Here is a 23,767-nt window from a genome sequence, read left to right on the forward strand (position 1 = left end):
TTTATACCGGTTGGCACATGCCATCACATGACATCACATCACCCCGCTATCATGAGACAATTACATCATGCCCATCAGAAGATAATTACATCAAGCTCACGAGACAGGTAACAGCATTTTGTTGTCTTTCGCCAATTGGATATTATCTGTCCTGTTGGGGATGGTCTTCCATTGATTCTATTGGGTTTCTTATATTTACTGCAAATGCCCACAAGGAAATGAATCTCAGGGGTGTATGAAGAGACACGTGTGCTTTGGTAATAAGATTACCTTGAACTTTATGAACTTTGTACATTCCTTCTCATCTGACACAATCAAGTATTCTAGGTTGTGAGAGAGCCAGATTTACAATAAATCTCATTCCACTCCACTTGATGGTGTACTTCAGCAAGCTGACAACAGTCTTCCTGCAGAACTAAGGTGATATTTGCTTTCTATTTCCTACAATAACCATTATGACTCTTACACTGGTCATTCTTGCCAAATTAGGAAGAACTACTACAGCACAAAGGAGTCCATTCTAACTCTGCGTGGACCAATCCCATCAGTTGCCTGCTCCTTCTGCAAGGAGCTGCAAATTATTTTCTCTCAAGTGACTCTCCAATTCCCTTTCATTCAGTTTTCCCCCAGCCACCCCTTGCAGGCAAACAATTCCAAGTTATAAATACTCTTTAGAGTAAACATTTTCAATTTTCACCCCCTCCCCCAAGACACCACTGGTTCTTTTACCCTTGAAACCAAGAGGATTGCAAATTCTGAAGTTAGAGGCAAAAGTCTGACAGCTCAGGGCCAAGGACTAAAGGCCTGAAGGCAAACTTTCCTGGGGTTGGAGGCCTGTCTGTCTGCATGTTTAAGTGAATGGGCGGGAAGATCTGAAAGGGACTTGTTTCCTGTTGTTGTTCCTGCTGCTTGTGTTGTTTTGCTGAAAACTGTGGGCATGATAAGTGGATGACACTTGCAGGCTGCCCTAACACAACCTTGGATGTTGCCTGTTAATGCAAACAACACATTTCATTGTATACTTCAATGTAATAAATAAGTAAAGCTGAATGCTGACCCTGAAACCTTCAGAAGAACAGTTTATCTGTTTGCCTAATCAGAAGCTGCCACAATTTGGACCAATTCCATGTAATCTTCAACAGCTCTTTAAAATCCCCCTAGCCTCCTTGCTCCAGAGAAAAACCCCGACTTTTTCAATTGAACTTAACAGGTGGAATTCCTCATTCCTGAAATTATTCAAGAGAATCCTTTCTGCACTTCAAGGCCTCTAAATGCTACTTTGAGTGTAGAGACCAAAATATGATGCAATATACCAGTGGACGTTGACAATGTAAACACAGGTTTAATATATCTTCTTGGCTTTTGTGCTCGGCATATGAATTCCAGCATTTTATTTGCTTAACAAACTATTGCCAATGTACTCTCCAACTTACACCTGCACAACCAGGACCCTCTGTTCTCGCATATCATTTGGAAATGTCCCATTTAATCTATCATGTCTCTGATTAATCTTTACACCAAAGTCTACCACTTCACCACCTGCCTTAAATTTTATCTTCCATCTGATAATTCTTGCAGCCTATTACATTCATACACAATACTAGGGTGTACACATCCATTTTGAACAACGGCCTCCTGTCCAGAATTAATTCCAATTTGCCAAGAGTCTAACAGCTTGCTACCCACACTATGCTTTTAAACATTGAGGAAGTAGATCTCTATTCTACTTCCCCATGTCTTCTGTACAAAAGAACCTGACTCACTCCTTAGCCCCAGAATACTCTGCAGTCCCTCAATGTCCTTTATTTTTGCACCAGGAAAGCCACAGACTCAAACATAGAACTGCCTTTCTTTTCGCATAACCGTGGATCTTCAAATTCAAGTCACTAACAACTCTGAACCTCTTACACAGCCAGGCATGAAATGAAGATTAATATCAGTTGGTGAAATTGTAAGACAATGTCCATTTAAATGGTGTAAGATGGCTGCCCCTCAAAAGGAGAAGGTGTTCTTCTCAATTAGTTATGCAGTTACATCCTACTCTGATGTCTTACCTTTTTTCCACTTGTGAGGGGATCCAAGAGTGCCCCTATTAACTGTTTGAAGAGAGGCAGAGAGAGTCATTTATCATTGATGATTTGTTTTGAAAAGAGAGAGAGAGATGAAGATTGACGGTTGGACTGTCACTTTAAGGCACTGGAAGTAACTTTGGATTTCTACTGAGTTGGGTTTGGAGACAGCACCGAGCAGCTCGAAAGTTGCTACGGTGACCAACAGCACATTATTGATGTTACTTTCAAGGACTTGTTGCTTGCTTGCATTTTTTTGCAGACAAAGGAAGGAGGGACTCTTTGAATGACAGGTGATGCTCAGCACGGTGAGATAAATAGGAGGTCAGATGATACAGACCTCAGACACATGATCTGGACACTGAATGAGCATTGCTGTGCCCGCAGAGAAAGTGGGTTTTGGAGGATCGATCAGGCGGATTGATCCAAGTGCCCTGCCAGTGAAAATTCAAAGGCAAGACTAGTGGGGAGTTGTCCATGTGTCCGACCCTGGCCTGGGTAGACAGCTCAACCACACCGAAGTACGGTCCCCTTTGTTGTTAAAGTCACAGTCGGTGACTTCTGAAGGATTTCGGACGACAACAAGAAAATCAACGGCAACAGTTCACCTGAAGACTCAACTCACTCTCTCTCCCCATCGCCATTCAACTAAATACCATGAACTGAACTGAACTGAACTTTACTCAACATCGTAAGACTGTATCTTTTTACCCCTAGACTTAAAGAAGCTTGGGTTTTCATACATATTTTTCCACACTATTGATTTACTTACTTATATATATAATTCTTGCTAACCTGTTTGATTTATCTTCACTTAGTTTACTGTATTGTGTAGTTATTAATAAATATTATTAGTTATTAGCAATACTGGACTCCAAAGTGGTTTCTATTTCTGCTGGTTTCTTTATTCCTGTCACGGGGTACGTGACACACTCACCCTGGTGCCCCTCCTCATTGCCTTTCTCCCATGATCTATCCTCCTCTCCTATCAGGTTCCTTTTTCTCCAGTCCTTTGCCTTTTCCACTTATCGCCTCCCAGCTTCTTCGTTTATCCCCCTTCCTGACCTACATGGCTTCAACTATCATCTTCCAGCTTGCACTCCTCCTCGTCCCCCAACCTTTTTTACTTTGCCATCTTCCCCGTTACTTTCCAGTCCTGATGAAGGGCCTTGACCCAAAATGTTGGCCGTTTATTCATTTGTACAGTTGCTGCCTGACCTGCCGAGTTCCTCCATCAGTGGCAGAATCTGCTGTGTTTATGCAGTACAATGAAGGGCCATGTTGAGACATCCATCCTCTTATTAGGCTTCAAATTCTGTCATGCTAGGAGGCTGAGATCAGAAACTCACAGACCGTTGGGACCAGGTCAATCACTGTTTTCAATTGTAGGATTATTATTATTATTATTTCAGTCGTAGGAAAATTATGAAAAGGATAGATAAGATAGAGGCAGGAAAGTGGTTTCTACTTGTAGGTGAGACTAGAACTAGGAGACTTAGCCTCAAGATTCGGAGAAGTAGATTGAGGGCAGAGATGAGGAGGAACGGCTTTTCCCAGAGAGTGGTGAATCTGTGGAATTCTCTGCCCAATGAAACAGTGGAGGCTGCCTCGGAAAAAATATTTAAGACAAGGTTGGAGAGATTTTTGCATAGTAGGGGAATTAAGGGTTATGGGGAAAAGGCAGGTTGGTGGAGATGCATCCATGGCCAGATCAGCCATGATCTTATTGCATGATGGAGCAACCTCAATGGGCCAGATGGCCTACTCCTGCTCCTATTTCTTGTGTTCTTACGTAGGAGCATCAGGAGAATGAAAATGATGTGCAGTATCTTATATTAAAGCTTATCACTCACAAGTCTTTAAGTCTGGCACTTGTACAAAATTGCTGGGTATCGTCTTAGGCAAATTCAAATTGTTTGTGCATGATTTCTCACAACACGGGTTAGCATTCACATACCAGCTACCACACAGACTTCACAAAGTTACTCTAAGTCTTCATTTGTGGTGATGGGACCAAGACAACTGGCCAAGCTCCGCTGTTTGTACATTCACGCTCTTACAACAGTAAATGTACTCTAGGTGTTTTTCAGTACAAACACACTCTGTGACAAAACTCTCCTTATCCTGCACACCCCACCCCTTCAACTTGCCAAAAATGGTGCCAAATATATATTAAAATATTACAACAAATTTAACTAATTAGAATGCAGGCAGTAATTGAATCTGTCCTTCATTTTACATCCAGTCTCGAACCATCTGGAGGACACTTGTGGTTAGAAATCTCAATATAGGGCTGAAGCATATTTTAAACATATGAATATAAATCCATCTTGCACAGTAACTGCAGACCTCTTAGACTCTCTTAAGACTTGAATCAGCTTAGAGGATTAGAAACGTTTTGTAAGCAAGTTATTTTTGTTTCTAACTTGGCAATGCAATTTGTTTTAGATTAAAAATGATCAACATAAATTTCATATCAAATAAGGTACAAATTAAATAACGCACTCTCAGAGTCAAACTCTAACAGAAAACTGAGAGTCTGCTTAAACTGGAACCACCTAATTTTTAGTTTTTGAATAATCAAATCCATGCATTTTATCTAGAATACAGAATAAATAGCTTTATTTTCAGGTTTTGCACTGTACAAAAAATTAGTGAGTCCACATGATTTTTAACTTAGAAGGCATAATTCCAGTGTTTAGCCTTTGAACAGCAAAGCCAAATACGTCAAGAAGGCTTTTAGACCAAATGCCCCAGGATGCCTAAGTGTAGGAAGGAAAATACTGCCAGAATTCTGATCAAAGGTCAATAAATAAAGAACACACCCATCAGCAAATACCAAACAAAGGCCTGACTGATTGTTTCAAATGCTTAACATTAAAACATCATTTGTACTTACACCGAAGTTTGTCCAAGATCTTGCCTCCGCACATTGTTGCCAATATGGCTTTAACTGAGAATACGGTCAACTTCCCATGCCCTTCACTGCAAGAGAATACCCAGTTTACAGTCACTGTCACAACATTAACTATGCACAGATTCCCTCTGAAAAGCACTCAGCTATTCATCTTGCCCCTTGTGAACATTTGTGTATGAAAATATGAGCAGAAATCAGCTATAAAGCGCTCATGCGTGCTCTGCCATTCAATAATATCCAGCTTCAGCTCCATTTCCCTGTTTTGCTTCTAAGTCTCAATTCCCCTAAACACAAAAAATGGGTCTACATCAGCCTTGTGTACTTCTAAAGATATGGTTTCCATCAAATATCTATGGAAGAGAATTAAGATTCACAAACACCTAACAGAAGAAATTTCTTCTAATTTCCATCTTCACTGGGCAAAACCTTATTCTAAAGCCTCTAATGAATGGACTTCCTGACCATCAGGAAACCAAGCATATCACACTTGCACTTAAAGTATGATCAAGTTTGGAGAATGTCTTCTCATTAACCGATCAAGGGTATGGGTCTGGGGTGGTTTGATACAAATTTAAACCTGCTCTTTTCTCCCCTCCACACTATTAGGTTTGAAGGGTCTCTTAAAATTCTAGAAAAATCAAAATGTGCCAAAGTTCATCAAGCTCCTTTGAAATTGTATGTTGACTTTGGGAAAATAATATTGGGATATATTACCTTAGTTTCATAAAGAGGCTAGAATTGTTTCACGAAATGGAAGCCAAAAGGAAGAGGTGTTCAATATCAGTGGTGGGCAAGTTGTTGGAAAAAATCTTGAGAGGCAGGACTTATCAGCATTTGGAGAGACAAAACCTGATTAGGGATAGTCAGCATGGCTTTGTCAAGGGAAGGTCGTGCCTTATGGGCCTGACTGAATTCTTTGAGGAAGTAACAAAACACATTGATGAAGGCAGACCAGTGGATGTAGTGTATAGGGATTTCAGTTAGGCATTTGATAAGGTTTCCCACGCGTGGCTCATTCAGGAAGTAAGGAGGCATGGGATCCAAGGAGACCTTTCTTTGCGGATCCAGAATTGGCTTGCCCACAGAGGCAAAGGGTGATTGTCGATGGTTCGTATTCTGCATGAAGGTCGGTGACCAGTGCTGTTCTTCAGGGATCTACTCTGGGAGCCCTCCTCTTTGTGACTTTTTTTTTATTATAAATGACCTGGATGAAGAAGTAGAAGGGTGGGTTAGTAAATTTGCTGATGACACAAAGATTGGGGTCGTTGTGGATAGTCTGGAGGGTTGTCAAAGGTTACAGCGGGACATCAATAAGATGCAAAACTGGGCTGAGAAGTGGCAGATGAACTTCAACCCACATAAGTGTGAAGTGGTTCATTTTGGTAGGTCAAATTTGAAGACAGAATCTAATACAAGTTAGACTCTTGGCAGTGTGGAGGATCTGAGAGATCTTGGGGTCTGTGTCCATAGGACACTTAAGGCTGCTGTGCAGATTGACAAGTGTTGTTAAGAAGGTATATGTTGGCATTCATCAACCATAGGATTGAGTTCAAGGGCTGTGAAGTAACGTTAGAACTAATTAAGACTTTGGTCAGACCCCACATGGAGTACTGTATTCAGTTCTGGTCACCTCACTACAAGAAGGATGTTGCCTGGATTGGAGGGCGTACCTTATGAGAATAGGTTGAGTGTACTTGGCCTTTTCTCCTTGGAGCGATGGAGGATGAAAGGTGACCTGATAGAGGTGTATAAGATGATGGGGGGTATTGATCGCATGGATAACCAGAGGCTTTTCCCAGGGCTGAAATGGCTAACACGAGGGGGCATAGTTTTAAGGTGCTTGGAAATAGGTACTGAGGGGATGTCAGGGGTAAGTTTTTCTACACAGAGAGTGGTGAGTGTGTGGAATGCACTGCCAGCGGTGACATTGGAAGTGGATACAATCAGGTCTTTTACGAGCCTCTTAGATAGGTACATGGAGCTTAAAAAATAGAGGGCTATGCGCTAGGGAAATTCTAGACAGTCTCTAGAGTAGGTTACATGGTCAGCACAACATTGTGGGCCGAAAGGCCTGTAATGTGCTGTAAAGTTCTATGTTCTATCTCAAGACAGGACAGAGTAAATAAAGGAAAAGCTGGTTCAAATGGTACAAGATACAGAAACCTAAGAAAACGTGTTTGAAACTGCAGGTAAAATATCTTTACATGTTGCATTCTGAACTGCAATACAGTAACAGAAAAGGGATTCAAAACCAGCTTTCAGCAGAGAATTAAGTAGTTGCTGAAAAGAAGATTAATTTTAGGCCTTGGAGGGCAAAAAAAGCAGGTGAATGGGAGTGTCTCAATAACCTTAATGATCTTCTTCCCTGCTATATCATTCCTTGGCTCATGATGAAACTCTCCCAGCCTCATCACAACAGCTCTGAAGAACATTCCCAAGAGTAGCTTCAGAACATGGGTAAGATTTCAGGTCAGTCCAAGTGCCAACCCTGATGATACGTTCCAGCCAACATAACCAAATGAGAGAATTGTGTCCCTGACTTTAAACAACTAAAAGCTATAAGCAATATTAACTACATTACTTGGAAAGAAAGAATACTTGATTTGAACATTAAGAGGAACTCTAAAAGAAAAATTGACATTCAATGCTCTGACACCAAAAGGCATCCATTATGTGCAAGACTGGCTGAGCACTGACCTGTCATATGCTGCTATGACGAAATTGAGAAGTAAGCTGATGGACTGTTCCACACTGATTTGATGGGTGGTTGGCAGGCGTTTATTCAGCTGGTAATAGATAGATGAAATGATGGTCTCTAATCGAGATACATTTATTTCTGTGCTGTGGTCTAAGGTGTTGAGGCCATTATCCCGAAAAGCTTCAATCATGTTCCATATATCTACAAGATGGACTGTAGGCGAGAAGGAAGATGAACTGTCAAAGCAAAAACAAACATACGCACATAGCCTCACAATTCCTAAAATTATTTAGTTAGGAGAACGCATACATTTCAGATACCAACTATAACATAGCCTTTACAGCACTGCATTGCCAGTTCTTATACACTGGATTCTTCACCTCCACTTTCACAGGATCTTTGCTGCGTGTAAAGATTACTCTCAATTTGGCCCCTTTAATTCAATGAGGAAGGTAAAGAAAATCCACCAGGAGGGAGCGCTTCCGGATTCTTCAGTCATATTTCCAGAACCCATGAAGTGTTACATGTCAAACCTCCTGCTGACTGTCCCCCCGACCCCCTCAGCTGATGAATCACCATCTTCCATGAAGAACATTAGTTGAAGCAGCAAGGAAGGTGGTAGAGATGCAAAACGGTGCTGCTCTCTCTGGGATGGGCATGTCTGGAACGATATGGAAAACTGAAAAGATTGGTCGAACTTGTATGTGGGCCAAATCTCCAAATACTAGCACATCCCCAGAGAAACGAGGGAAAACTTCACAAAACTGGACTTGACAAGCCTTTGTCATCTCCCAATCATTTGCCTAAATCAACATCAAATGATCTATTCGTGGTTTACTTTCACTATTTCTCTTCAAAGAAGTTTGATACAAAATGAGTACCTTGCTCAGCTATTTCAGAGATAAAACATTTTGCTGTGGGTCTGATGCCTTTCCCAATAATTACTGAGGGTTTTCAAATTTCAGATTTTTTTGCTGTACTGAATTCAAGTTTTGAAATTGCCGAGGTAGAATCTGAACTTTCATCTTTAAACTTTGAGTCCATGCCTCATATTACTAGCACAGTAAAATAATTACTAATCATCAATGAAATTGGAAAATTTTAACCAGTAGCTTGTTTCCTATTTGAATTATTAATCAGCTTACTTCCTGTGAAATTACATGGCAAAGACAAAGTATTTTCTAAGATCACTCATTTACTCTGCGCAATTGTTTTGGCAGCAGCAACATTGATATTTATATCTTACAGCATTTTTTCCAAAGGCACAAGACCGTTAAAACCTGTACACATTCTAACCCCATGTCGGACAGAGGGATGTTTAATTAATCAGATAATGCAAACACAGGATGGCACATTTTTATGGGAAGTATTTTCTCCGAAGAATACAAAAAGAAGCAATTTGCAATGACCCGTATCATCACTCTGTAACATAAATGAGACTCAATCAAATTCCTGGCCATCTCCAGGAACAAGGAAACAAACTATTTCTTTTCCTTCCATTCTCCCTATTTACCTTAGACTCAGTTTCTCTACACATGCTATTTGACTGCTCAAGTGAAAATTATCCAAATGACCAACCCTCAAGCAGGGGAACACTGTAGAAGTAAAGGCAGAAATGGTCTTGGGAACATTTCCTCTTTCACCCTGTTATTCTGCATTGCCTCTGTTCTTTCTGCCTTGTTCCTATTTCCTCCTCTCTTGCACTTCCTTTGGTCCTTTCACTGTAATCTCCCCTCTCTAGCCCACCAAATTTCCCTAATCTGCCCCCACTCACCTCACTTTAATACTTACTAGCATCTATTTTAAGTATTCTTGCCTCAAATTTTTAAGGCTATTGATTAAAAAGAAAACTGTTCAGACTTGAGCTCATATTCTCGGATAACTTTGGCAAAGGGATGCATCAAAAGCTACCTTTTCAATCATATATTAAGTGGAGGGTTTTATGTAATTGGTATGTTCCTACATTTAAAACATTAAAAGATTTCATAGGCAATACAAAACTTTGAGATGCCTCAAGGTCAAAATGGCACCACATGAAAAAGAGTCTATTATTTCTTCCTTTTCTCTAAAAGTGTTTATTGTCATTGATAGAGAAAAGAGTACAGGCGGGATCTTCATGAACTTTTAGTAGGATTGATGGGACAACTTAAATTATTTACTCGGCTTCAACCACATAGCAGGACAGTTATTCTAAAATTATCCACCTACATTCACGCCCACCATCAATACTAAAACTTATCACCAAGCTGACAAGGAATCAATATGGAATTCCCTGAAAGACTGGTTGGAATTTTAAATGCATCAATCTAAAGACAATCCTGATACATTCCACAGTACCAATAAGCAGCATGTAAAATCAATCAGGAAAAACACCTTCCTGAAATTATATCAGTGCCCCTGGTAGCACATATACAAATTCCTTCAGCTAAAACAATATCAGTAAGACCTTAAACAACAGGAATTCTGCAGATGCTGGAAATTCAAGCAACACACATCAAAGTTGCTGGTGAACGCAGCAGGCCAAGCAGCATCTGTAGGAAGAGGTGCAGTTGACGTTTCAGGCCAAGACCCTTCGTCAGGACTAACTGAAGGAAGAGTGAGTAAGGGATTTGAAAGTTGGAGGGGGAGGGGGAGATCCAAAATGATAGGAGAAGACAGGAGGGGGAGGGATGGAGCCAAGAGCTGGACAGGTGATTGGCAAAAGGGGATACGAGAGGATCATGGGACAGGAGGTCCGGGAAGAAAGACAAGGGGGGGGGGGACCCCAGAGGATGGGCAAGAGGTATATTCAGAGGGACAGAGGGAGAAAAAGGAGAGTGAGAGAAAGAATGTGTGCATAAAAATAAGTAACAGATGGGGTACGAGGGGGAGGTGGGGCATTAGCGGAAGTTAGAGAAGTCGATGTTCATGCCATCAGGTTGGAGGCTACCCAGACGGAATATAAGGTGTTGTTCCTCCAACCCGAGTGTGGCTTCATCTTTACAGTAGAGGAGGCCGTGGATAGACATGTCAGAATGGGAATGGGATGTGGAATTAAAATGTGTGGCCACTGGGAGATCCTGCCTTCTCTGGCGGACAGAGCGTAGATGTTCAGCAAAGCGGTCTCCCAGTCCGCGCCGGGTCTCGCCAATATATAAAAGGCCACATCGGGAGCACTCCCGGACACAGTATATCACCCCAGTCGACTCACAGGTGAAGTGTTGCCTCACCTGGAAGGACTGTTTGGGGCCCTGAATGGTGGTAAGGGAGGAAGTGTAAGGGCATGTGTAGCACTTGTTCCGCTTACACGGTTAAGCGCCAGGAGGGAGATCAGTGGGGAGGGATGGGGGGGACGAATGGACAAGGGAGTTGTGTAGGGAGCGATCCCTGCGGAATGCGGGGGGGGGGGGGGGAGGGAAAGATGTGCTTAGTGGTGGGATCCCGTTGGAGGTGGCGGAAGTTACGGAGAATAATATGTTGGACCCGGAGGCTGGTGGGGTGGTAGGTGAGAACCAGGGGAACCCTATTCCTAGTGGGGTGGCGGGAGGATGGAGTGAGAGCAGATGTACGTGAAATGGGGGAGATGCGTTTAAGAGCAGAGTTGATAGTGGAGGAAGGGAAGCCCCTTTCTTTAAAAAAGGAAGACATCTCCCTCGTCCTAGAATGAAAAGCCTCATCCTGAGAGCAGACGCGGCGGAGACGGAGGAATTGCGAGAAGGGGATGGCGTTTTTGCAAGAGACAGGGTGAGAAGAGGAATAGTCCAGATAGCTGTGAGAGTCAGTAGGCTTATAGTAGACATCAGTGGATAAGCTGTCTCCAGAGACAGAGACAGAAAGATCTAGAAAGGGGAGGGAGGTGTCGGAAATGGACCAGGTAAACTTGAGGGCAGGGTGAAAGTTGGAGGCAAAGTTAATAAAGTCAACGAGTTCTGCATGCGTGCAGGAAGCAGCGCCAATGCAGTCGTCGATGTAGCGAAGGAAAAGTGGGGGACAGATACCAGAATAGGCACGGAACGTAGATTGTTCCACAAACCCAACAAAAAGGCAGGCATAGCTAGGACCCATACGGGTGCCCATAGCTACACCTTTAGTTTGGAGGAAGTGGGAGGAGCCAAAGGAGAAATTATTAAGAGTAAGGACTAATTCCGCTAGACGGAGCAGAGTGGTGGTAGAGGGGAACTGATTAGGTCTGGAATCCAAAAAGAAGCGTAGAGCTTTGAGACCTTCCTGATGGGGGATATAAGGACTGGACATCCATGGTGAAAATAAAGCGGTGGGGGGCAGGGAACTTAAAATCATCGAAAAGTTTAAGAGCGTGAGAAGTGTCACGAACATAGGTCGGAAGGGATTGAACAAGGGGTGATAAAACAGTGTCGAGGTATGCAGAAATGAGTTCGGTGGGGCAGGAGCAAGCTGAGACAATAGGTCGGCCAGGACAGGCAGGTTTGTGGATCTTGGGTAGGAGGTAGAAACGGGAAGTGCGGGGTGTGGGAACTATAAGGTTGGTAGCAGTGGATGGGACATCCCCTGAGCAGATAAAGTCGGTGATGGTGTGGGAGACAATGGCCTGGTGCTCCTTAGTGGGGTCACGATCAAGGGGTAAATAAGAGGAGGTATCCGCGAGTTGTCATCATTAAGACCTTTCTATCATGCAAAATCTTCACATTACTTGGGTCACAAGATTCAGTGTTTTTCATTTTTTTTCTGTATTACACCCAGTAAATGGTTCACAAATGGTGAAAACACAACAGAAGAACAAAAATGCACGCACACAGCCACAGGACTTACTGGGCATGTACTAGGATTTTCAAGAAGCAAACTAACTTGCACTTTCATATTCAAGTACTGGGAAGTCAAATCTCTTTCATGTTTGAATAGTCTGTGAAAGTTAAGAGTTGGGTTGAATTATTCCCAAACATAAAAAAACCTGCAGATGCTGGAAATCTAAAATGCTGGAGAAACTCAGCAGGAAGGGTCTCAGCCCAAAACATCAACTGTTTACTCTTTTGAATTGATGCTGCCTGGCCTGCTGAGTTTCTCCGGCATTTTGTGAGGGCTGAATTATTGGTGTGTCTGAAGCGATTCACACATTTTCTCTCCTAGTCTCTGGATTTCAGCAGGAGATCAATAAAGTAACAGATGTTTAAAATCTTAAGTGAAAATCCAAATTACAATTGCACTTAAAACTTCTGGAATGTAATCAATGACAAATCACTCATCTTGGTTTGCTCCAACTCCCAGATGAATACACATCTGGTGAAACGTTGAAATTAAATGAACTGCTTTGTGCTATTAAGAAGTAGGGTCTTTGCAGTGGGGTCATTCTCTCCTTGAGGAAAGATTTAAGCTGCTGCTGCACTGTTGCAGGCTAACTGAAGTCAGAGAACAAAAGATGACATGCACTTACGTCAGAGATCAAAACTCCCGGTGTATTATTACAGTATAATTCTTCTTTCTAAGTTTGGATACTATGATCTTTCATTGGACTTGTATTGCATTTTTTGTGGCAATTTATGTTCTTAAATCCTTCTGATTACAATTATTGTTCTAGGCATGCAGCTGAGCCCTTTGGATGTTTTAAAATAACAAGAGTGAGTGTACACAACAGGGAGTAAAGCCCCACATGATGTGGTGGAATTTTTTCTAGTATATAATTGGAAAGTTACATCTGAAATCATACCCGTTCTTGAGAGATTTATTATTGCCACATTACATTGAGCCCCAAGGAATTGAAATCTTCTGACCATATCAATTAAAGATTCAGGCCATCGATTTATTGAATAGGAAAGGCAAAGTTAAGAATGTGCAATCTTTAAACTTTTTCAATTTCAATGCAACTGATGTGTGAGCATTAAAATACCTTCAAAGAAATTTTAAAAAACAAGATCAAGCCAAATCTACCTCCTGCTGTTCATGTGCAAACTCTGCAGAAATGTCAGTTGAGAAGCAGTTACTGACTCTATTTTGAACATCCAAGCTATTCACATCCCACCGCTCTACTATTAACTATGGAACAGCGTCAACTTGTTTGAGACACAAATTAATGGCAAAAGGTTCAATGATAGATAGAACTTAAATTCACTGCAGAGCATTAAACCTTGTCCACTTCTGTACAAGCTATCCATATGATGTGTCAGCCATTAAAAAAATGAAGCTTCATTCCTTTCCTTCTTACCAAAATGCATGTTACATTTCATTGCGTTAAACAAAATCTACCTCACATCTACCCGTTCCACCCTGATTAAATCCTGTTGAAAGCTCTCACAATCTTCACAGTTCACAGCACTGCCAAGTTCTGTGACGTTCTTAAACTTGCAAGCTGCAACTAACCTGCCTGCATTTTGAACAGCGCACCTCAGGGGTATGTGCTTAGCCCACTGCTCTACTCTCTATATACATGATGGTGTGGCTAGGCATAGCTCAAATACCATCTATAAATTTGCTGATGATACAACCATTGTTGGTAGAATCACAGGTGGTAACGGGAGGGTGTACTCAAGTGAGATATGCCAATTAGTGGAGTGGTGCCGCAGCAACAACCTGGCACTCAATGTCAGTAAGACAAAAGAGCTGATTGTGGACTTCAGGAAGGGTAAGATGAAGGAACACATAACAATCCTCATAGAGGGAGCAGAAGTGGAGAGAGTGAGCAGCTTCAAGTTCCTGGGTGTCAAGATCTCTGAGGATCTCACCTGGTCCCAACAGAACGATGTAGTTATAAAGAAGGCAAGACAGCAGCTATACTTTATCAGGAATTTGAAGAGATTTGGCATGTCAACAAATACTGTTCAAAATGCAGGCAGCTTAGTTGCAGCTTGCAAGTTTAAGAACGTCACAGAACTTGGCAGTGCTGTGAACTGTGAAGATTGTGAGAGCTTTCAACAGGATTTAATCAGGCTGGAACAGGTAGATGTGAGGTAGATTTTGTTTAACGCAATGAAATGTAACATGCATTTTGGTAGGAAGGAAAGGAATGAAGCTTCATTTTTGTAGGCCGTATCTCGGGTAATGATGAGTTTGAGTACAGAGAGGAAATTAAGATCCTGGTGGCATGGTGCGAAGACAATAACCTATCTCTCAATGTCAGCAAGACGAAGGAATTGGTTGTTGACTTCAGAAGGAGTAGTGGACCGCACAACCCAATTTACATCGGTGGTGCGCAAGGTCAAAAGCTTTAAGTTCCTCGGGGTCAATATCACAAATGACCTGACTTGGTCCAACCAAGCAGAGTTCACTGCCAAGAAGGCCCACTAGCACCTTTACTTCCTGAGAAAACTAAAGAAATTTGGCCTGTCCCTAAAACCCTCACTAATTTTTATAGATGCACCGTAGAAAGCATTCTTCTAGGGTGCATCACAACCTGGTAAGGAAGTTGTCCTGTCCAAGACCGAAAGAAGCTGCAGAAGATCGTGAACACGGTGCAGCACATCACACAAACCAATCTTCCGTCCATAGACTCACTTTACACCGCACGCTGTCGGAGCAGTGCTGCCAAGATAATCAAGGACATGACCCACCCAGCCAACACACTTTTCATTCCTCTTCCCTCTGGGAGAAGGTTCAGCAGCTTGAAGACTCGTACAGCCAGATTTGGGAACAGCTTCTTTCCAACTGTGATAAGACTGCTGAATGGATCTTGACCCGGATCTGGGCCATACCCTCCAAATATCCGGACCTGCCTATCGGTGTTTTTTGCACTACCTTACTTTCCATTTTTCTATTTTCTATTTATGATTTATAATTTAAATTTTTAATATTTACTAATTTTGACTATTTTAAATATCTTTAATATTTAATATTTGTAATCCAGGGAGTGTGATGCACAGAATCAAATATCACTGTGATGATTGTACGTTCTAGTACCAATTGTTTGGCGACAATAAAGTATAAAGTATACACTCAAAGTTTCTATAGTTGTAACGTAGAGAGCATTCTGACAGGCTGCATCACTGTCTGGTATGCTGCAGAGGGTGTAAATCTAGTCAGCTCCATCTTGGGTACTAGCCTACAAAGTACGCAGGACATCTTCAGGGAGCAGTGCCTCAGAAAGGACCTCCAGCACCCAGAGCAAGCCCTTTTCTCACTGTTACCATCAGGTAGGAGGTACAGAAGCGATTCAGAAACAGCTTCTTCCCTTCCAGCATCTGATTCCTAAATGGACATTTATTTATTATTATTATTTTATTTTATTTCTCTGCTAGATTATGTATTGCATTGAAATGCTGCTGCTAAACTAACAAATTTCACATCACATGCTGGTGATAATAAACCTGATTCTGATTCTGAACGTTGCTCCTTTCCCTGAAATAAAAATGGATTTCTCTTTGTCTTAAGCCTAAACCTTGCTGTGTGACCTTTGGCCACCACACTGTAAGTACTCCCTCTTCCAACCACGTCCCAAAGACATGTGGGCTGGTCGGTTAATTGCCCACTGTAAATCTTTCCAAGTGTGTAGGTGAGTGGTGGATTCTGGGGATGGAGGGAAAGTTAATGAGAATGCAGGAAGAAATAAAATAGGTTCAGTGTAGAATTAGTGTAAATAGGGTCTACCTCACTGTGTTATTAACGGCACAATCCTAAAGACCCAAGCTGTCTGCCCTGTAGCAATGACCCTTTAACTACTTAGGGGGCTCCTCTATTTAACTCAAGCACATTTTCTTTTATTAAAAGATGAGTTAAAATGCCTTGCATGCATTTCAGCACAGTGAATAGGAATGCATGGAGAGTGCCACACTGTGTTCACCAGAGTGAAAAATAGCTTTGTAAACTGAAGAGGCCAATTCCAAGCAGTCATTAGTACTTTAGCAAAAATCTGTAAATCTAACAATTAATAGATTGAAGAATTACTCAAATGGCTAATTATTTGGTACTGGATGGGCTACAGCAGCAGAAGACCACGAACAGGATATATCTGATTATATCACTTTAAACACATCTTTCAGAAGATTCCAAAACCCTTACATCCAATGAAGAACTTTCTTCTCAAGCACCTCCATTATTGAGATGAAGGAACCACGTCAAATAATTTCGCCACAGCAACACATGGCAAACAGCAGTACGATATGATCAAACTGCCAGCAACACACACAAAATGCTGGAGGAACTCAGCAAGCCAAGCAACATCTGTGGAAAAGAGTAAACAGTCGATATTACAGGGAAAGACCCTTCATCAGGACTGCCTGCTAAGTTGCTCCAGCAATTTGTGTGTGTTGCTTGGTTTTCCAGCATCTACAGATCTTCTTGTGAAACTGCTAACAACTATGGATTTGGTGCAAATTCATAGTGTTTATCAGAGTGAGCTTTCAGTGATCCTCCAAGTGTTGACCTAGATGATACACTCAAAAATATCTCTGCCCTATGTCCTTCCATGCCATTTTGTCACGTACTGTAGTTTACCTAGGTATATTTACCTAGTTATATTTGTAAAATTCTAGGAAGTTCTGGAAGCGTCTCTGGGTACTGCATTATCTGAATAAAAGCTTTCTCATTGGTTAACTCTTATTTCCAAATTTGAATGGAATTATCCTTATCCATGTAGAATAAAAAAGCTGTACACAAGACCAGTGCCATCTTAGTTCTTAGATCTTTCAACTCTCCCTCTCTTTAACTATCACTGTTTGCTTTCAACTATCTTTGGTCTATTAACACTTAATAAAACGATCATGAAACAACACGTTTTGTGCCTTTCCTGACTTTTGAAGAAACCTTATATTAAAACATCAGAATCTAACAAGATATAACCAGAATTGTTCAGTTTTAATAAAAAAAAGCAACATTAAAATCTTTAGACGATCATACTTTAAAAGATGTCCAAAACAATTCATAATACATCTTTTAAAATTAAAAACAATGGGATTTTGTCTAAATTAATGTGTTATTGGTTATTGTGTTATTGCTTCTCAATAAGTGCAGAGTTTTTCAATATGTTTCATCCTCAGGTATTGGGCAGTTGGGCACGTTGCCAAGTGTTTAAGGCATTGGGCTAGCGATCTGAAGGTTGTGCGTTTGAGCCCCAGCCGAGGCAACGTGTTGTGTCCTTAAGCAAAGCACTTAACCACACAGTACTCTGCGACAAGCTGTGTCGGCCCTTGCTCTTCCCTTGGACAACATCGGTGTCGTGGAGAGGGGAGACTTGCCAGCCTTCCATAAAAACCTTGCCCAGGCCTGCGCCCTGGAAAGCAAAGACTTTCCAGGCGCAGATCCATGGTCTCGCAAGACTAACGGATGCCTTTATATATATTATTGGGCAGTTAGCTGACATCGTTCCCTCTTTCAATTCTGTATTGAGCTCAGTGCCTGAGAGCACCCTATGGGGATACGTTGACAGCAACCTTCATATTGCTACATACATCTACATCCCTGTAAAAAATCTTTGTTATTGTGAGTTTTGACAATAATTGGGGCAAATCCACAGATTTCATCATCAACACCCAGTAAACTGCATTTTCCAAAAGCTCCCTTTGGGAAAGTGCTATAGGGCTATTCAAACAAATACCTAACACCATCTTAAAGGTTTCTTCCCCTCCCCCCGCCCCCACGACAGTTAATCTGATCAACCATTCTAGTCAGGCCCACCCACCCTCTCTATCTATTACCTCTGTCACTGCTTTGCACTGAAAACACTTTAAAACACTTTTTTACAATAATGTTTACATTGCAGATACAACCTGGTATGTATTTATGCTCATCTTTAATCTATATTCATACTTTAACCTCTAACTTATCTTTGTACATTTCTTTATATTTTTAAATGTTTTTGTCGCATGTCATGACAACACAGCACAACAAAACGCTAATTGCGAGTAAAGTTGATCCCTTGAAGAATTGCGAAGTCCAGGTGCATGTGTTCTGATGTTGTTGATTAAGTAGTACAAGTAAACATTGGCCAGGACACTCGAGGTCTTTTCTATCAGGAGTTTACCTTAAATTCATCTCAGATAAAACATAATCAAGAAATGCCAATTACCTGTCCTGCAAGTCCCAAATATTCAATGTTTCCTTTCACTCAGTGACCCACCTCTACCCAATCACTCAACTCTTCAGGTTAAAGGAAATTACTTTGAGCCAAAACTTACGATTGCATCTTTTTTGCACAAACCGCAGTTTGCACGCTGTACGATAGGTGGACAGCCGGATCACGTCATAGTTCTGAGCCCCTGGAATGAAAAACAAGAAATCTGAAGAAAAGGGATCAAAATGACCAAAGTTCTGATGGTGCATTGATAATCAAGATATTTTCAACATAACCAATAAATGTTATTAGTTAAATGGAAGAGCAAGGCGGTGGCATCCATCATCATGCAGAACATGCCCTCTGTTCATTACTCCCATCAGGGAGATGGGTACAGGAGCCTGAAGACCCACACTCAATAATTTAGAACCAACTTCTCCTCCTCCACTATCAGATTTCTAAAAGGTCCATGAACCCATAAACACTACCTCATTAGGCCTTTTCATTTACTTTGTAATTCATAGTAAATTTATGCTGTATTACTGCCACAAAGTAACAAATTTTATGTCATATAACACAATAATAATATATCTGATTCCCATCATAGAGGTTGGAAATATTTTTTTATATTGTTAATTCACAATTTGTGAATAAATAATGTAGGTTAAAATATTATCTAAAAAGTTTGCTTGATATTTTTCAAACTGTAGAACCAAAGCTCAACATCTCACTATTTAAACAACCAGGATATATTGTGAGGCAAAACCAATGAAGATTTTGTAAGGTGGAAGAAAATAAATTACTTTAAAATCCAGAGGATTAAGTTGATATAGACATTGAGATTGTCTGACCCACAACCCAGAACATTAAAAAAAATCTTTCCTTCTTTAATACCAGCTTCTTCCTACCCTTATGGTTTTTATCATCTGAGTTCAACAGCATTTGCTATGTTTATCGTTATACTTTGGTTAAGTTTGTTATTGTCCTACAAGAGTTTGGTTCTTTAAAATACCAATTACCAAACAACTAAACAGAAAACATTCTTCCTTAATAAGCAATCATTATACTGCATCTGTATGACCTGATTTGGTCCAACCAAGCAGAGTCCATTGCCAAGAAGGCCCACCAGCACCTTTACTTCCTGAGAAAACTAAAGAAATTTGGCCTGTCCCCTAAAACACTCACTAATTTTTATAGATGCACCGTAGAAAGCATTCTTCTAGGGTGCATTACAACCTGGTATGGAAGTTGCCCTGTCCAAGACCGGAAGAAGCTGCAGAAGATCGTGAACACGGTGCAGCACATCACACAAACCAATCTTCCGTCCTTGGACTCACTTTACACTGCACGCTGTCGGAGCAGTGCTGTCAGGATAATCAAGGACACAGCCCACCCAGCCAACACACTTTTCGTCCCTCTTCCCTCCGGGAGAAGGCTCAGGAGCTTGAAGACTCATACGGCCAGATTTGGGAACAGCTTCCTTCCAACTGTGATAAGACTGCTGAATGGATCTTGACCTGGACCTGGGCCATACCCTCCAAATATCCAGACCTGCCTTTCGGATTTTTTGCACTACCTTACTTCCCATTTTCCTATTTTCTATTTATGATTTATAATTTAAATTTTTAATATTTACTATCGATTTGTAATCCAGGGAGCGGGAAGCACACAATCAAATATCGCTGTGATGATTATACGCTCTAGTATCAATTGTTTGGCGACCATAAAGTATAAGTATGAATTCAAATCACAACACTGGCACAGAATGTTCGAAGTTCAAAGTAAATTTATTATCAAAGTACTTGTATTTCATCATTCACTCCAGAGGTAAGGACAATGACGAGCTGGGTCACAGGAGGGAGAGGAGTTGCTACAGAACTGCTTTAAGTCAGTATACAAGGTCATGTTTAAGGACTCAGAGGATCTGAACCAATGTACCACAATTGTCATGGACTTTATAAAGTCAGTCATAGATGAGTGCATCTCCACAAAATCATTTAGAATCTTTCCCAGCCAGAAGCCCTGAATGAACTAAGAGACCTGTAGCATGCTGAGGACCAAATCGGTAGCGTTCAAGTCTGGCAACCAAGTAAAGTACAAGAAGTCCAGTTACGAACTCCGGAAAGCCATTTCACATTCAAAGTAGCAGGCTTGTATGCTATTACCTCCTCCAAAGTAAAGCCACTGTCATACAGTATGTGACAACAAGGTTTCGCTCCCAGATGAGCTCAATGCCTCTTATGCTCGCTTTGACTGAAAAAAAAGCATGCAGGCACCTTCATGAAGTCCCACAACCCTGACAAACCTGTGGTGTCGGTCTCTGAGGTCAACGTGAGAGCATCCTTCAGGAGGGTGAATCCATGGAAAGCATCCGTCCCAGATGGGGTACCTGGCCAAGTACTAAAGACCTGAGCTGACCTAACGGCTGATATCTTTAACCTCTTGCTTCGGCAGTCTGAGATACCCACTTGCTTCAAGAAGGACACAGCAACCTGCCTCAGTAACTATCATTCAGCACCACCTACATCCGCTGTGATGAAGTGCTTTGAAGCATTATCAACTTCTGCCTGAGCAGCAACTTCAGTCCACTCTAGTTTGCCTACAGTCACAACATGTCAACAGCAAAGGAAATTTCATTGGCTCTTCACTCATTCCGGGAACATCTGGACAGTGAAGATGCATGCATCAGGATGCTCTTCATTGACTACAGCTCTGCATTCAATACTATCGCCCACTCAAAAATAATCCATACGCTCCAAGACTTGGGTCTCCATACTTCCTTGTGCAACTAGATCCTCTATTTCCTCATGCAGACCCCAGTCAATTGGGATTAGCAACATCATCTCCTCCATGATCTTCATCAGCATAGATGAACCACAAGGCTGCATGCTTAGCCCCCACTTTTTGAAGACCTTTCCAGTCTTGGGCATTGGTGTTTCCATATCAGGGTGTCACGTAACTAGACAAAATACTCTGCACTGCACATCTATCGAAGTTTGTGAAAGTCTTGCGCAAACTTCTAAGAAAGTAGAGACACAGTCGTGCCTTCTTGGTAATAGTACTTACATGTTGGACCCAGGACATATTCTCTGATACAGTAACACTGAGAAATTCAAAGCTGCTGACCCTCCACACCTCCAATCCCCGAATGCGGACCAACTCACAGCCAGTCGGTTTCTTTCCCCTCCAGTCAATAATCAGCTCTTCGGTTTTGCTGACATTCAGTGTCAGGTTGCTGTGTGGCACCACTCAGCCAGATTTTCAATTTCTCTCCTATATGCTGATTCATTATCACCTTTAATTCAGCCAACAGTCAGAGAATCAAACACAGAAACAGGCCCTTTGCCCATTGAGTCCATGCCAAAACCATTTAAGCTGCCTACTCCCATCGACCTGCACCAGGAACATAACCCATCACACCCCTATTATCCATGTACCTATCTAAACTTCTCTTAAACATTGAAATTGAACTTACCTGTAAGGTCAGCTCATTCCACAGTCTCACGACCCTCAAGTGGAAAGGTTTCTCCTCCTGCTCCCCTTAAATTTCTCTTCTTTCACCCTTACCCCCATGACCAATGGTTGTAGTCCCACCCAACCTCAGTGAAAAAAGCCTGCTTGCATTTACCCTATCTATACATGGTACTGGGGGGGGGGTGGGTACTGACATGGACAGAAAATTGGTTGGCAGACAGGAAACAAAGATTAGGCATTAACAGGTCCTTTTCAGAATGGCAGGCAGTGACTAGTGGGGTACCACAAGGCTCGGTGCTAGGGCCACAGTTATTTACAATATACATCAATGATTTAAATGAAGGGATTAAAAGTAACATTAGCAAATTTGTAAATGACACAAAGTTGAGTGACAGTGTGAAATGTGAGGAGGATGTTATGAGAATGCAGGGTTACTTGGCAGGATGGGTGAGTGGGCAGATGCAGTTTAATGTGGATAAATGTGAGGTTATCCACTTTGGTGGCAAGAACAGGAAGGCAGATTACTATCTGAATGGTGACAAGTACAATGAGATCTGGGTATCCTTGTTCATCGGTCACTGAAAGTAAGTATACAGGTACAGCAGGCGGTGAAGGTATGTTGGCCTTCATAACAAGGGGAGTTGAGTATAGGTGCAAAGAGGTCCTTCTGCAGTTGTACAAGGCCCTGGTGAGACCCCACCTGGAGTATTGTCTGCAGTTTTGGTCTCCAAATTTGAGGAAGGACATTCTTGCTATGGAGGGAGTGCAGCGTAGGTTCACTGGGTTAATTCTAGGGATGGTGGGAATGTCATACGTTGAAAGATTGGAGCAACTGGGCTTGTATAAACCAGAATTTAGGATGAGAGGGGATCTGATTAAAACATATAAGGTTATTAAGGGATTGGACACGCTAGAGGCAGGAGACATGCTCCCAATGTTGAGGGAGTACAGAATCAGAGGCCACAGTTTAAGAATAAGGGGTAGACCATTTAGAACAGAGTTGAAGAAAATCTTTTTCACACAGGGGGTTGTGGATCTGTGGAATGCTCTGCCTCAGAAGGCAGTGGAGGCCAATTCTCTGGATTCTCTCAAGAAAGAGTTAGATAGAGTCCTTAAAGATAACGGAGTGAAGGGATATGGGGACAAGGCAGGAACGGGGTACTGATCGTGGATGATCAGCTATGATCACAGTGAATGGCAGTGCAGGCTCAAAGGGCCGAAAGGCCTACACCTGCACCTATTGTCTATTGTCTATACCCCTCATAATTTTGTATACCTCTATCAAATCTCTACTCAATCTTCTACATTCTAAAGAATTCTATTGGAATTCTTTGAAGAAATAACAAATCAGATAGACAAAGGAGAATCAGTTGATGTTGTGTACTTGGATATTCAGAAGGCCTTTGACAAGGTGCCACACATGAGGCTGCTGAACAAGCTACAAGCCCATAGTATTAAGGGAAAGACTCTCGCATGGGCAAGGCAGTGGCTAACTGGCAGGAGGCAAAGAGCAGGAATAAAGGGAGCGTTTTCTGGTTGGCTGCCGGTGACTAGTGGTGTTACACAGTGGTCTGTGTTAGGACCAATTCTTAGGTTATATGTCAACAATCTAGTCGACTGAATTGATGGCTTTGTTACAAAGTCTGCAGACAATACGTAGATAGGTGGAGCAGCAGTTA

At 41.8% G+C, this 23,767-nt stretch overlaps 1 protein-coding gene across 12 annotated transcripts in view; it reads right to left on the reverse strand.

Moving 5' to 3' along the window:
- The window catches only part of dtnba (dystrobrevin, beta a), a 505,261-nt gene that overhangs the window by 294,165 nt on the left and 187,329 nt on the right, over positions 1–23,767 (reverse strand). For 11 of the 12 annotated variants that reach the window (XM_072251383.1, XM_072251379.1, XM_072251384.1 and 8 more), the window contains 3 exons: positions 18,739–18,819; positions 7,684–7,897; positions 4,969–5,054 (listed from right to left, as the gene is read on the reverse strand). In XM_072251383.1, the coding sequence (XP_072107484.1) occupies positions 4,969–5,054; positions 7,684–7,897; positions 18,739–18,819 (381 nt within the window). Of the gene's footprint in view, positions 1–4,968; positions 5,055–7,683; positions 7,921–18,738; positions 18,823–23,767 lie in introns of those variants that run through there. The other variant, XM_072251387.1, reaches the window with a different exon arrangement.

Source organism: Mobula birostris, chromosome 2, assembly GCF_030028105.1.
Source record: "Mobula birostris isolate sMobBir1 chromosome 2, sMobBir1.hap1, whole genome shotgun sequence".
Classification (NCBI taxonomy): domain Eukaryota; kingdom Metazoa; phylum Chordata; class Chondrichthyes; order Myliobatiformes; family Myliobatidae; genus Mobula; species Mobula birostris.